At 33.6% G+C, this 16117-nt stretch overlaps 2 protein-coding genes across 2 annotated transcripts; both read right to left on the reverse strand.

Moving 5' to 3' along the window:
* Positions 1 to 3599: 3599 nt before the first annotated feature.
* On the reverse strand, positions 3600 to 9788 carry LOC11438379 (mitochondrial proton/calcium exchanger protein). Its single transcript, XM_024769929.2, has 14 exons — positions 9139 to 9788; positions 8748 to 9060; positions 8512 to 8658; positions 8335 to 8423; positions 8121 to 8213; positions 7440 to 7566; positions 6824 to 6888; positions 6561 to 6735; positions 5950 to 6129; positions 5816 to 5863; positions 5384 to 5530; positions 5184 to 5266; positions 4675 to 4790; positions 3600 to 3936 (listed from the first exon to the last, which is right to left on the reverse strand). Exons 1-14 carry the CDS (start codon positions 9768 to 9770, stop codon positions 3851 to 3853), a joined length of 2301 nt encoding a protein of 766 aa, XP_024625697.1. The 5' UTR covers positions 9771 to 9788; the 3' UTR covers positions 3600 to 3850.
* A 4016-nt stretch (positions 9789 to 13804) lies between these two features.
* On the reverse strand, positions 13805 to 15496 carry LOC11426054 (transcription termination factor MTEF18, mitochondrial). Its single transcript, XM_039828238.1, has 2 exons — positions 15363 to 15496; positions 13805 to 15204 (listed from the first exon to the last, which is right to left on the reverse strand). The coding sequence occupies exons 1-2, from the start codon at positions 15485 to 15487 to the stop codon at positions 13902 to 13904; spliced, it is 1428 nt and encodes a 475-aa protein (XP_039684172.1). The 5' UTR covers positions 15488 to 15496; the 3' UTR covers positions 13805 to 13901.
* Between the last annotated feature and the right edge of the window lie 621 nt (positions 15497 to 16117).

A 16117-nucleotide genomic window follows, 5' to 3' on the forward strand; every position in this document is an offset into this window, starting at 1 on the left:
ATTCAAAACAAGTAAATTGGTTGGTAGCAACAATGTTCGAGTTTAGCCAACATAGTCAATATTCTAAATTTGCTCTAATTTGTATTATGATATGCAATACATGAAGATTCATAAATCTATTTGTGACGAGATTGAGAAAATTCTGTGTGGTTTTATGTGGGGACATGGATAAGACAGACTCATCACCAATGTATTCCATGTCTCTAAATGTCACATTACAAAAGTGTGAAGGAGGGTAAAAGAAGTGAAAGTCTTTGTTTTCATTGTCATTGATGACGTGTTGGATAAGAATGTCATCTTCATTCTCACATATCACTGACTTCTTTGTCGTGGACACCAACTCCAACAGTAATATGAACAATATCATTTGGGATGTTCAAACATAATGATGAGTTAAGGTCAATACCATGGGTGGATTCTGATGGCCAGTGTGCCGATGAAGAGAAAATGGAGCGATGATTTGTTTGTGTTTTTGATAAAAGGATATGGAGCGAGGGTATGAAAAAAGTGTTGGTTTAGTATATGGTGGCTCTTCTTGGGTTTCGTCACAGGGAACATCCACCAAACCTTTGTAAACCGCCATTGTTGAAATGCCAAGATGTTTACAAGTCGTGAACATTTCAAACATTGTAGGAAAGTTTCCATCTCCAATAAGATTTAACAACTCATACCAAACAATTCTTTGAACAAGAGTTGTAGGGTATCAATAAACAAGATTGACACCTTATTTAAGTTGATTGGTTGAATCTTTGTCTGGATACATTGGACAAGTCTATGCAGTTTGATGTTTTTCTTCGATTAACAAGGATAAATTGTTGCATGAAAATGCAACACCTTCTGTTTTGTCCTTTCAACATGTCCGTTGAAATATAATTGGACAAAAAATTCTAACACATCTATGTATGATTGTGAGTATAATTTCGTAAATAATTTTGATTGTATGGGATGGGTGAGAAGTTTTGTTGCATAGTAAATGAGGGGAGGATAATTTCTATTTATATTGGATTTGGATAATTATAAAAACTTAAAAGGTAGCTCAACTAGTTTAAAATAAATGTTAAAAAAAATTGAATGCTCTTGGTAGAAAATAAACATTAATCTAACAATTAACTAGTAATATTTGTCATTCAAAAATTAAAATTAAAATAACTTAAATTAATAAATAATTAAAATACGAATTTAATATTTGTTTTATTAATATAAAAAGGGAAGTTGAGAAATTGGTCCCCACAAGCTGATTTGTCACATAGCTATCGGGGAATACTTACCTACAGTTCCATACATGCTGTTCAGCCGGTTCTTCAAATGATTTTTCATTAAACGGTATCGTTTAAACAATTTTTGGTTGCATTAGTTGATACAGTTTTCGGCAGTTTTATTTTAAATTAGTAGGGAACCGTGTGAACAGTGTGTAGACACATCATGTAAGTATTTTCCTTAAAAAAATGGTACTTAGTCAATGATGTGATTATTGTCCTCCCAAACATATACATGTCCTACAAAATTGGTGTGAATGATCTTCAAATCATAGAAATTGATAGTACTTTTTTGTAATTTGATGGTACAGTAAAAAAGACTTCAAATAGTCATGCCAAGCGTGACTATAAACTAGTTTGTCATCAAAGAAGATAATGGAAAATTTTCTAAAGCAAACTTAAAATACATGATTGGTGAGTGATTTAAAAGTGACAAATGTCTTAATGAGCTGAGTAAAAATAGCAAATTCTCAAAATGGCCCCTGAGTTTTGGAAATGTTCGCTTACACCGTGTTTGGTAGAGAAGAAATAAGAAAGAGAGAAAGAGGGGAGAGAGAAATTGGGGAGAGATAGCTAATCTCTCATGTTTGGTTGAGAAGAGAGACAGGGAAGACATATAATACCTGCTAATTTTTTCTTATTTTCCATATTTCTCTTTGCTTTTGATCATATGGAGCCACTATTTTATCAATTATGTTTTCAAGTTTTTTGTTGGTTTAGCTGGTCGTGAATGAAAGCAAACCAAAATGCAACTCTATCCCTCTTTTATTATATATATATATATATATATATATATATATATATATATATATATATATATATATATATATATATAATTAAACTACTAAAATTCACCACTTAGCTTATTAATTGATTTAATTGACCAAAATAAAATATTTTAAATAATTAATTAAGAAAATAAGTTAATTAATTTATATGTAAGAAATTAATTATTTTTGTATTATTATTTTTATATGAAGTTAAATTCAAATAAAATAAATTTGTATATTAACTTTTTTGTATAAGGATATTTCAGTCATTTTAAAAATTAATCACACTTCTTTCTCCTCTATTTCTCTCTTTTCTCTCTTGTACCAAACACTATGTGAAATCTACTCTATTTCTCTCTTTCCATACTCTCTCTCACCTCTTTCTCTCTTCTCATTTTCTTCTCAAAACCAAACACACCCTTAGTGTCCTTTAAATTGTTCACAAATCCTCTAAAATGTCAAAAATACTCTTATTTTAAACGATGTAACTGTCAATATCTATTAGTTGAGGACCATTCGGAGCTCCTCCAGACAAACACTAGTGAAAATAATAAGGACCTTGCTAATTAGTAGTGTTCTCAAAGCACTAGTTAAGAAAGTAAAAAAATAGAGTTTTTTTTTTTAATTAAAAACAACAATTTTTTTGGCTTTTATCAAGTTGAACATTCTACTTTTACCATTTTCTAATTTTTATATTAATTTTCTTAACTAATGTCCGGAAACACTAGATAGCATTTTCTAAATAAGTAGGAAGCTCGACGAGGGAAACTAAGCAACAACCAGTTTTTCTATAGCTCAGTTTAACTTAAAGAACCTATTGCAACATGAAATCCAATGAAGAATGAATCTTCCGGCAATATTGATCTTAAAATATCAAATTTACGATGAGTGCAACAATTTCTATGATGTCCATACATATGCTTGAAAGAAATACAAAAATAAAATAAAAATAGAACAATACTTAAGGTGCAGGCAATTCTTAATGTTTTACTAAATTTCACAGTTTATGGTGTGTTTGTTTCAAGTTATAATTGTAGATTCGTTGGAATAAAATCATAAAAACATACATGCATATGTTTGTTACAAGTTTACTAAATTTTATTCCCGGGTATAAAATGTTCATGGGAATAGAAAAAAAATTCCAAGGAAAAAGGTGGGAATAAAGTTCCTAGGGAGATGGGAATAAATTCATAAATAGTTACTTATTATAATCGCTATTTTTATGGTTCCTAGGAATATTATAAAGTTAACCAAACATATTTTTCCTAAATACCTTGCAATAAAATTTTCATCTTTATATTCCAAGGAATGTTATTCCTAGAAATAAATTTGATAAACTTAAAACAAACACAACTTATTCCTGCAGAAAGTAGAGTATTGGAAGTTATCTTCCGATGCGCGGTTTGTAACTTCCGGCCGATTAAAACATAAGCATTTTTGGCTTTTTACTGTGTCTATGGGACACAACAATTTCTTTAGTTTTGCTTGCACTATTCATCGGCAACCATCCTTGTTTGACAACACAATTAATGAAAAATTCGTCGATTAAACTTGTTGCCTATAAAAAAAAATCAATTAAATTTGTTCATCTAAGTGTGCTCCTCTCGACTCTCAAGTTTGATTATCCTGATACCAATCTCGATACTCTAGTTTAACTTAAAAAAAAATAAAAAATCATTCGTATTTTCTAACCTTATATTCGGTATGAACCTAACCATTTTTGCTTATAAATTTTGGGGGCATGGGGTTCCATGATTACATACCAACCATTATTCTTCATGGTTACATTTTAAAAAATAACATGACAAAATTCACAAATAAACACTACGATCTTCCTACTTCGTCTTTATCGGCATCTTCTTTCTTCTGGGTGCCCAATTTGACAATGTCTTCCACCAATATTTTCCCATCTGTTTACGATTAACATAAATGCACAAAATAGCTGTCACTCATAAGCAGTTGAACACATTTTCATATTAAGATATTGGATCATCTATATAGACATTTTAAAGGTTACAGTTACCTATACCTCTGTTACCAACATTGAACGATAAATATAGAAGAATTTATAGAACCCTGACATGCACGGAAGCATGCAGTCATGCAGACAATATCTATTTCAAACGAACATAACCAGGCTAATGGAATTTCATATTGTTTGAGAGAACGGCATTCTTAAGTTGTCAAGAATACGATTTTTCATCAAAGTCCCACATCGCTTCGAAAAGTGTTTTTGACAAAATGACTATTGAGATAATAGCTATATTAGTTGTACAAATGTACTATATGCCAGTACATAACCTCCTTTTATAGTTATGAATTATGATGACAGCAACAAATAATTACAACCAAATGCTAGAGAATATAACAGTTTTCTAGCTCTCTAGATCCTCTCAGTGGTCATTGCTCACAGACATGGCTCCAAAAAGATGGTGCAACAAAGAAAGCACAAAAAGAAAGAGAGAAAAAACCTCGAAAAGGAAAACGTCGTGTTGCATTAGGTTGTTTTTTTCTGCGCTTATGTAGTATTAGATTAGTTGCATTAATTTGCAAGGGCACATCAGAAACATTAATACTTGATAAGTGACATTCATATTTGCTAACTCTTGGTGCAATATGAGAGTTAGGAGGAAATTGACAGAACTAACCAATATCTTTTGAAAGGTTGCTGATAAGTTCTTGAATTCCTTCTTTTCCCAAAGTGTCCTTCAGATACATAGCAGCGGATACAACCTCCTCAGGCGTCACTTTCCCATCATAATCCCTGCCAGAACATGGCCAAACATTTCAATGACAATTATTTCCAACAATTACCTATGACGATTAATGAGGGAAAAGAAACAAATAACCGTATCCGTGTCATGATGCTTTGTAAAACTTTACACGTTTGAAATGTATTGAATGTCCTTGGAACATGTCACTAATAAAACATAATAGTAATTAATTCATTACATGATTCCCCTTATAAAAGCCATACCACCACCACCACTTCCGGCAGTCACGGTGTCCTTCAATGGATTCTGCCATTGAAGTTGGCTAACTGCTTTTTTGTAAGAAAATATTGTAATCATGTATTCATAATTTGCATAAAGAAAACAGAAAACAATGGTAATTAATCATGGTGTTCTTTCAAGAAAATATTAAACCAAGTAAAAACCTGTCTAGCAACCGCCACCGGTCTCCAATTTTAGCATCAACGTCATCAATTTCTTTTTCAAGTGTCTGGAGCATAGCATCAACCTAAGAATATAATCCAGGCATTCAGCTAATGATTAGCAGATAATCTGATTTCTTTTTTGTTTTACAATTATTAAATGGCATCAAATAAAAACTAGAGGTAGAGGGTCATAAGTTTACCTTGTCAACAAGTGCTGAAGAAACCTTGTCACTAATAGCGACCTCCAAAGCACCGTCACTATCCTTCCTTGCAGCTCTATAGGCCTTCTTAGCTTCCTGCTCACCTTCACCACCTTCTTTCCTTACCATACTATTATACAGCTCCATCTGCGCAGTTGTAGGTTAGAACTGATTTTGTATGGAGCAAAAGCTGGGGGCATGATACTCAGGAGGTTAAGAAAATATATTACTAGGCTGTGGGCTGGGCTTATCCTCCTACATAGCAGTATAGTTAGCCTACTTTATATGTGTAGATACAGATACAATAAGCCCAATCAGTCATAATAGACGCTCTTAAAAAACTAGAAACTGACATTTGAGTTTCAAGACTTTGAATCACTGTAACGTATTCTCTACATCCTTAGAGACAGATCAATTCTACAGTCTACGTACCTCCTTTTTAACAAGCCTCAGAAACTCTTCACGTTCTTTGCTCACCGACTGAAAAGTCATAAGACAAATCATTGCGTCCAATCATTTACCAAAAAATATTAATAGTTGGAAAGAGTAAAATAAGTTTTCCTTACAGATGCTGATGCTAAAACAACTAATGCTTGGCTGATCTCACAAAGTTGCTCATGTTTTTCCAATGCCTTTGCCTTTATCTCTTCTCGTGTTTGTTCGGTCGTTGGAGCCACCTCTTTTGTAGCCAAATTCCTTTCGCCACCTATAGATTCTGTCACTTTGGCCTGCTTCTCTTCCTCCTCCTATTAAATATCTTGCAACCATCAATCTCAAATCTAAAGTAACAAGTATACCGAAAGCATAGCAACTTCAACAAGAAAATCAACATATTTAGTGATTCAGATACAATGTTGGTTGGATGACAATAGTTGAAAAAGGAAAATACTCATGAACATAGAACTGAATTTTTCAAAAATGACTTATGTAGGCTAGCAGAAAAAAAAATATTTCTCCCCCATTCGTCCATTCTATATTTCTTCCTACTAGACTTCATTACAAATACATATGAAAATTCTATGATCCTGCAACTAGTAATTATTCACAATGTTAAAGTGAAATGAAGCAAGGCTTTTAACAAACTACTTTAAAATTATAATGGAAATCACCAACTCATGCCTCCGTCGCAAAACATAAATATCTCTGATGACGGCACATATAAAGCATAAAAGTTAACCTTGATTAGCTCCTCCTGCATTTCAAGATATTCCAACTTTCTCTTCCTCTCCGAAACAGAATCTTCAGAAGGCAAAGCTGTCACCCCAACAGTATCCACAACCTCATCTGGCAAAGAAGAGAGTGTAGCTTGAACAACCTCCTCTGGTTTGACCTTTCCTGTGACGGAAAATGCCCTGCACAGAGAATGAGATGGATGACTATGCATTCCCAGAAGCGAAATCCTTCTAACGATAGTATTTCAACAGATAAATATCAAAATACCTAGAAAGAATCAAGAGGGAAGATGGCAAAGAATGGTTGAGAGACAGATCCAGCCAGTCATTAAGCTGCAAAGAATTGTACAATTTACAACCCTCAAACATGGGACTAACAGTCCAACCACAAGATGCCGTCTTTTAAACAGCATCAAGAAATGTCTTCCAACTATATTATGTAAATGTCAACGTAGCCACTTCCTTCTCTACCAATTTCTTATTGGAATTACTAATCATACACTCTATCCTAATACAGTATTTCTCATTCCTATAATATTTTACCTACAACCCTTGTTTTTAAGACATTGTTTTTGCTATCCACCAACACAATAGCATTCGAAAATCTTGAGATTTGTTTGAGTAATATCTGATATAAACTATTTTAAAGTTAATATTGATTAGAAATAAGTTCGACAAGAAGAAGGTTCTCAAAGTAGCAATTACGAGAGGATAGAGTTTCTGAAACTGCAAAAAAATAAGGAAGAAGGTTCTGATTTCTAAAAGTAGCCATTATGGCCAGTTTCTCGTTCACAAAAATTGCCCAGCTAGTAAAGTAACACATTGTTGGAGATTTCAAAATTGAGCCCCAGTACACAAATTCAATTGAAACGTTTATTATTAACCTGTTGCCGCATTTCTTCCACTGAACGCAATCCAAGCAATCCTCGGTCTCTACAAGCTTGACGAAGCTCTGCTTCTGAAAGAGCCTCCACACCTTCTTCTTGAATCAGTTTATCATCATTCTTGATCCTGTCAAAGCAAAACAATTCAAATCTATACTCTCCAGACAATGATGAAATTATCGATGGAATATGTTAAACTCCAACTTGTTCCCACAACAATAACATTGGAACTTCCATAAGAGCTGAGAATTCAGCTGTAACAAAACACACCCTAGCTACTGTAGCAAAGTCACATCATCAGGACTCACGAGGAAATGTACTATTTTCCGTCCACCCTTAATGTAAAATACAAGAATAATCCCATGCATGTATTGAGTATTTCCTACAATTCAATTATGTACTACAGTGAAACCGAAAAGTAAGTGAGAAGGCAGACATCCATACATTGGCATAACGTGCATAAGATATGTACAATAATTGGAAAAAAAAAATCCTTATCTAAACCAGACAAAACGAAAAAATACAACATAAAACAGTTTTTTTATTTTTTATTTTTAAAAAATACAACATAAAACATTAAATGAAACTTTCCTAACTCTAACATATAAGAGACAAGGAATGATATACATACACCATAATCAGAGTTATCACAGAAAGGAAAAAAGGAATCTTGAATCTTACTCCTGTAATCTTTTGCGGAGCATATAACGCAAATATGTATCAGTACCATATGGGCTGATACCCATGTATTTACACATATTTACCAAGCGAGGCCTGTTTATCCATTTTCGAAACCAAAAGACATGTTAGCATAACGATCATGGAAATCCAGAATATGATATTCGTAACAGAAAAGCACAATTAGTTGAACATAACCAATGGTAGAAGGACCAACCTGCTAATGTTATCCAAAGTGAACTCGTCATTAAATAATTTGGCAAAGCCTAAGATTTCATCATTAGAAACTCGAGCACCTGTTCTGACCTGTTCCATTAACATAATAAATACAGACATAATATATAAATAATGCTTATAAAATACAAAACACTATATCATGAAGAGCGTAGCTGACCTTGTTCATAAATTCATCAAGATCTTCTGCTGTCTTCTTCATTTCTCCACTTCGTGAATTCTGAACCTCCTTTGCCATTTCTTTTACAGTATCTTGAAGAAATTTGGCATATTCTATCCTTGCATTTAGCCTTCTTTTCAATGCCTCCTACAAGTTAAGTCTTCACAAAATTGAGTGATAATAAAAGCGCGCTAGCACTTAGGCCGACATTGTTTGACGAGTACATTAATAATTACCTGTTCTTTCATCTTATCCTGGAAAGTGGAAGGCAGCATGTTGGGAAACAGTTTCAGGAATACTGGCAAGAGAATCTCCATGAATGGAACTATGATAAATACAGCAAAAGGAACTAGCCTGAAAATATCGATTGTTGTCCTCGTGAGTTGCTGCCTCTCCCTTCTAGAAAGACTCTTTCCATTGGCAAGTTTTAACAATAATCTGGAGCTTATCCTAACATCAGCCCAAAGTAGTTTTGTTCCAAACCAATAGTGTTGCAGAGTGGATTTAAATTCATCCTTCCAATGACTTAACTTCTTTGCCCAATCATTCCTAGGCAATGAAAAACCAGAAAAGTCTGACACACGTATTTACATCGCACTTAAAAACAAGAGGCAATAAATTTAAAACCTGCTCATCAACAAAATAGCTCGGAAAGCTGGACCAATTCCTAGAATCATAGCCCAGAATTTCTTTACAATAGATTCAGTACTCTTATGTGGTTCTTGTAATTGTTTAGCCTTAGCTTTCGCTTTTATGGTACTCAAGTCTTCAACAGCCTCATCACACTCCTCCGGCGAAGCTTCCTTCTTCTGTTTAGTATCAGATTTTTCATTTCCATTTCCACCACTGTTGCTACCCAAGCTAGATTGATTAGCAGAAGCCGTGGAAATGTTACGGACACTTTGGAACGTCCACCCTAATCTCGAAAGAGAAACTAACTCTATCTTCTCTGTTCTATTTCCAAAATTCAAACCTCCAAAGTAATTATGCAAGTAAAATCTTGATGCCGAACAATCTTCCAAATCATCATTGTTGACAGTATACATATTTCTTTCCCTTCCATGTTCATGTGAATCATGTCCATGTCCAGTAGTTGCGGACGAAGAAAAGGGAAACCGACTCAAGCCATCTAATTCACTAGATTCAAATGGCTGACCAATCCCAACACTTGAGAATCCAAGGATAACACTAGTATGTTGACTAATGAAGTGATTAAACAAAAGGTTCCTTTTCTTTCGCAAAATCACTCTTGAAGCCATATATATATATATATATATATATATATCAATAAATTCCAACCTTTGATATCAGTTAATTTTTAGATAAAACACTTTTAAAAACATAATGCTTCAGTGTCATTGATACAAATCCCATAGATTATCACCTGGAAAGTGAAATTATCACTCTTGTTATTTTTTTCAGCAGTACATTTTCTAAACATACAAAATAGGAACACACACATAGAGAACATAACAACATGCATCAATCAAAAAGCAATTAGAGCGTTAAGAAATGTTGTGCATATAAAACAACACAAAATTTAATTAATATTTACTAATTCTATTATCACCAGAAAGACAAATCGAATTGAAGCTTGTGACGTAAGAAACGAATCATGTAGAAATAATTTGTAGGTGAAAAAGTAGTCGTGTGTAACAGGAAACAGACAGAGTGAAGAAGGAACAACAACATTCTAGGAGTTTTGTTTTGAATCCTTTTTCTCACTCAATCATTTTTTTATTGACTTAGACAACAAAGTGCATGATTTGCTGGAACACTATTAAGAATTATATCTTACTTTATTATTCTTAATAATTTCTTAATCAGTTTCTAATCACATGTCTAATGATAATGTAAAAAAATGCATGCCAAGAGCTAAAAAAAATCAGTATAAAAGAGCTTTCCAATAAGCTTGTAAAAGAAAAACATTTGTAGAAATTTTATTAAATTTTACATTTTTTTTCAATGAAAAAAATTTAATGTGAGGGATGATGTCCTAGTTGAAGTTTAAGATAGAGAAAACCTTACCCGGAATCTTGAGTTCAAAACTTATCTTTTTATTCCTAAATCAAACCTTCGGAGTTATTTCATTTTATATTCTAATATTGCATGTAATAAATATACGAAGTAAATTTTATATAACTTTTTTTTGAAGGGACTTGAATAGTGAAGATCTGATGTGGTTTTCAAATACCTAGGAGTGGAATGCACAAATTTAAAAGCCAAGTACTAGTAATAATAGTATCATAGTTTGGTTTCAAATATTAGTTTTTTAACTAATGATTTCAAAATTTGTGAACTTATCTCAATTTCTTTTTCCTTTCAATTGGTTTCATCGATCTAAGATAATCTTATTCGAGACACTAGATGTTAACACTTCTCTAAATTAAAATTCAAAGATTAGTTCATTGTAGAAGATTAACGTTTTTTTTTTTTTGCTATAGATCTAACCACGACGTGTCAGTTTTTTTCATGAAATTATTCAATAATGGGATTTTTTTAAATTTAATAACTAAGAATAAAATTTCAAAGTGAATCAATGCATAGGATTAATATTAGTAATTAATAAAATATAAAATACTATAAAGGTGCAAAAAGGACTACAACTTTAACATCACTGAAAAGTATCAGTAGCATATTCCGAACACTCACAGAACATTTTATCAGTATATTCTCACTGCCTTATATCAGCATATTCTCAGTTGTCAGTTCCCTTGTTGCCCAATGGAGTCAAATCATCAAAAGGTTAATTTCAGATTTGCAAAATGTGTAAACTGCATGAAAATTTTATTAATATATAAGCCAGATAGAAGTTAAAAAAGGATCATTATAAAGAAAAATGCCAACGATATACTCTTGATGTGAAATCCAACTCCTACAAAATGGAGAGTGAAATCTATGTGATTTTGTATAGCTCACATAAATTTCACCAGATAAAAGAGTCATCACTGAATAAATGTATTTGAAAGTATATTGTTAGTATTCCTTTTGTTACATATAAGCAGCATTATGAAACAAATATCAAACCCAAAGGCAAAACAGACAAATTATGGTCCTATGATCTTTCAGAAATCTAGAAACATTTGGTGTGGTGGTTACATGCATTCAAGTGCATGTGCTTGTCTCTTCCCTTGTACATCTCATAAAATTGTTCACGATCTTCTCTAGAAGCATGTCATTGTTGTTTTCATATCAGAACATGACTGTAACTTGTCATCGTCTTGTAAGGAAGAAGCTGTGCTAGACGATCTTAGTAATTTAACACTACGTACCAGCATCTCTTGGGGATTCGAATACTTGAAATCTTTGAATATTTGATCAGATGAACTTCGGACGAAAAATAATCTTTCTAAATTCACAGTTTTGCAACAAACTAACCTTAAAAAGATTCACACAAGAAGAAATTAAAAACTAAAACCAGGTAATAATGTCACAATTTCAATTTTGTGGCTAATGTTTATGGCAAATAAACTTCTTGAAGAAGAAAAAATACATCCCAGTCAGTGAAATGACTTTGCAATATAGGTGGGAAGAGATGCCAATAAAACCATCAAATAAGTAAATGAAAATACATAGAAAAATAACTATAGTTTAACATAAACCAAATTGATTCTAATTCAAAGCTGAGAAAGAGAGATGCTGAAAAAGAAAAGGAAAATAGTTCAACAATAAAAGTACTAAAGAAATAATAGGAATTTGAATGATCCAATAAAGCCTTGCTACTCACCTGGCGGACTTAGGTTCACGTAAATGATTTATTAGATAATAATTATAACATACGAAAATTGTTCTCATCCAATGCGACTCCAAAACAGAAACAATCATTATATTTTTATTTTTAATAAGCAAACTTCTATTAAAATCGAGCAAACTAGCACAAGATGTGGAAAGCAGCTCCATAGTGAACGTACAATTACGTAGTATACACTATAGCTGCCACAAAACTACTTTAAGATACACATGATAATTGATAAATAAAGGTCAAGTGGCAACCACATCTCAACTCACCCAATACACAATAACCAGAACCAGCAGCATCAGATTACCCCAACGAACCTCCAGCATCACCATACATCTGATGAGTTTATTTCGAAATCACCATCTGATTGAGTACTATAAGCTCCACTTCTCAACACCAGCATAGCTTCTTCATTTCTACAGCGCAAATCACCATCCTACCCATTATAACAAGACGAAATCAAACACTTTGCAGACAATAAAGTGGATTATTCCACCAATCTGAAAAAACTACGCTTTTATTTCTCTTCTCCCTACTAATGAACCGAGACCAAGCCAAATGTTTTATATGATCCACCACCTCTGAAATGTTCGCCATTTTTTCTTTAAATAGAATATCATTTCATTCTGGCAAAATGCACTACACCGTTGTTAGCTAAATTAAATGCGATTCTTGTTTGCAACTCTTTCCCTTACAAACAGAATTGAAGGGTATGAAATTGTCCAACTACTCGTCTCCCTATCCTGTTACATTCCATTTCATCCACTTAAAAATCAGTTTCCAAATCTCATTTGTTTCTGCACAACACACAAACAAGTGTCTCACCGTCTCAATTGCATTAAAGCAAAAAACTCAACTTTGTCAATAAATGTCATTGATTACCCCTCTACTGTCGGGAAACTAGACAGCAGTGCACAACAGCTTTTAACAGAGAAAAAAATCGACGTTTCTGGAAGCCAAACAAACGGAACAGCAAATGATGCGTGCATCTGCACCCTGCGACAGCAGACTGCACAATTCTGCAGCAGCCCCAGTGTCTTGCTTATATGAAAGTGCATCACTGCATTACTATTAACAGTAATTTTAGGAAATAGTTAGGAATAACGTGCAATAAGCATCTTCAAGACCATATAGACGTCTCAAAGTTTACTAATATCTCCTTGTTGGCAAAACAAGTCCATGATCTGAATATGAACGAGAAGCTTTTTGAGTGTAAAATAATATTTCCATATATTGGTCATGTACAAAAAATGAGTCAATAAATAAAATAGCCAGTTAGCACCAAGATATGAGCCTCAACCATCTTTGTCTGACTTTGGCCTTCACCAATTACCATCCTACATGAAGTCATATACACGACTCCAATAGATCATGATATTACTGAATGTTTTGTTTAGTATCGTCAAACAATGAACTTCAGGTTTCCTTCTCTATCCTGAAATTTGGTCCAACAAATAAAGCAACGCAAGACAAGATTTTTGTAGGTCATTCTTTATGGCTCGGTGAGTTAATGTGAAGCAGATAAAACTGTCATAGACTTTTTGAAATCATCTGAAGTTTAATAGTATGTATACTGTGCAAAATTAATCAGAGACATTCTTAAAGTTCATCATACATTCTTACACTATACTAGGTATAAATACCACAGTTATTACATTGGCAATTTACGGCGACAGAATTGCTCGAACCAATGTTTTGGAGCAGCTGGGTGAATTTTAAACACTCGGGCTACAAATTTCTTTTCACTATCAGTGATCATACTTTGAACGGAATATTTTCTATAAGACAGACCCCTTTCTGTAAGCCACGTATGGAATCTGTACCTAGGTATAATTCGGTCATCCAAGTGATAATGCAACATTGCTGGAAAAGTTTCCAGATAGTCCAAAGTTGTTCCCATTTTCTGGTTGAAAAAAATCACTTTTTGCTCTATAATTTCATAATTTTGGTTCAGAATCCTTGGGGTTTTTCTTACCATCATGCAGAGCTTTGAGAATTCAATTCTTGAGCGAAGAAGGCAGTCAAATCTTTCCTGTAACTCACTGCTTGTGCCGTGCAAACAATCCAAAAGATTCATAGTCAATGCATTTTCTCCAAAGCCTAATCTATGTAAGAAATTTAACTTATTAATGCTATGAACTCGAGCTCGTGAAATGTGAATTCTCCTCAAACCATCTTGATAAACTTTATCCCTGTCTTCATTACGATCACTTGCGATATAATCCGCTAACAACTGATGATGTCCACCCTTTAACTTATCACAGAACCATTCTTGCAAACCCATAGCTCTCATCACATTTGGTAGATTAACCATTCTAATTGTTCCCAACACGTGACCAAAATTTTCAATAACATCCTCCAAATCTTTAGAGCTCATGCCAAAGTGTTTCAACAGCTCCAACACATTAATCACTGTCTTCTCCAAATCAAGCTTCAACACTTCAGGACATTGTAGAATCAACAAAGCCACTTCCTCCTTCTTTCCACCAAATCTACACAAATACTCTACTCTATGTACTATCTCATCTTCTTTGTGATCAACAAATATACTCTTATTCTTCCCCATGAGTTCTCCTACATTACCCTTCCATCCACTTAAATCGAAAAACATCCTCAATTTTCTACACACCTCATACCAAGAATCTACATTCCCCTCAACATAACTTCCCAAAGAATTATCCAAAAAAATCAACTTTAGATCACTAAACAACCCATCAATCCCAAAAACACCCTTTTGAATTTGATCCACTTCCTCACTCAAAACAAAAGGAAAAGCCAAACAAATCCCAATAACTTCAACATTACCAAAACCAAATCTTTTAAACCAACAAAGCCTCAATTTCAACTCTTCAACACTTTTCCCAAATATAGAACTCTTCTCCATATACAACACACCTAACTTCTCCCAAGGAAACCCAAAATCACAAAGCACACAAGCAGCTTCCAAAAGAGTCCTATCTTCTGAAAAGAACAGCTTATCATTCGGTAACAAATCAGAAACCAAAGTGTAATCTATCCCTATGCTTTCAAAAAAGACTTCAAATTCGTTAATAGGGTGGAACCTAATGACTCTTTTAATGTTATTTGAGAAAGTGGGTGGTGAAAAATTTACCTTTGAAATGAGATTTGTGAGGGAACAGAAAGTATTGTTGCCAATGTGTTCTGCATAGGTGAAGGGTATGGATTTGGTGTTGTGGAGGTAATCGGTAAGAGCTTTTTGAGCTTCGTAAATGACATGGTTTCTGTGTTTGATGGGGATTTTGGAGAGGTTTGGGAAGTTGGTTTTTGTGGTGGTGGAGAAATGGCGGTGGAGGAAGAAGAACATGGCTCTATTTGTTTTCAGCTTCATGGAGCCATGTTTGTGAAAAGCAAGAAACTTTACACACCTTCTGGCATATACCATGTGTTTGTGTTTATGCTAATCTGAACTAATTTGAAGTTATGTATAGTTTTCTGCGAACAATAGTAGTAAGAGGAGGTTTGTGCCGTTAATCACATGGTAAAGGATGAACGCCGAGTTCAGCTTATTTGGTAGGGACAACACAGTAATGTTCATTTTAAATTCGGCCATCACATAGAAATAAAAATGGTCAAGGATTTAATGAAATTCCTATGTATGAATCAACTCTCTTAGGACTATTACATCTCCTTCGTTACTTGGTTAGTGGACTTGAAAAAGAACCAGCTTCCTTTACCCGACTGCTTCATTATTCGTCTAACCATTCATCGTCTAAAATCCAATCGTCTAATTGTCGATCTCGGCTAACAAAATAATTATTTGTAGATTTAAACAATGTCTTATTGAAAAAATTAAGGCTTAATTGCACTTTTGGATCCCTATCTTTCCAAAAGTTGCAGTTATGGACC

Source organism: Medicago truncatula, chromosome 7 (assembly GCF_003473485.1).
Source record: "Medicago truncatula cultivar Jemalong A17 chromosome 7, MtrunA17r5.0-ANR, whole genome shotgun sequence".
NCBI classification, from domain to species: domain Eukaryota; kingdom Viridiplantae; phylum Streptophyta; class Magnoliopsida; order Fabales; family Fabaceae; genus Medicago; species Medicago truncatula.

Bases quoted from the DNA above. Each gene is read 5' to 3' on its own strand.
- LOC11438379 (XM_024769929.2), bottom strand. From the start codon at position 9,770: ATGGCTTCAAGAGTGATTTTGCGAAAGAAAAGGAACCTTTTGTTTAAT. The intron at 8,424-8,511 runs GTCAGCTACGCT...TTAATGGAACAG, and splicing joins TTGATGAATTTATGAACAAG to GTCAGAACAGGTGCTCGAGT. The intron at 3,937-4,674 runs GTTAGTTCTGTC...AATCGTAAACAG, and splicing joins CAACCTTTCAAAAGATATTG to ATGGGAAAATATTGGTGGAA.
- LOC11426054 (XM_039828238.1), bottom strand. From the start codon at position 15,487: ATGTCATTTACGAAGCTCAAAAAGCTCTTACCGATTACCTCCACAACA. The intron at 15,205-15,362 runs GTAAATTTTTCA...TTCAGAAGATAG, and splicing joins TCACAAATCTCATTTCAAAG to GACTCTTTTGGAAGCTGCTT.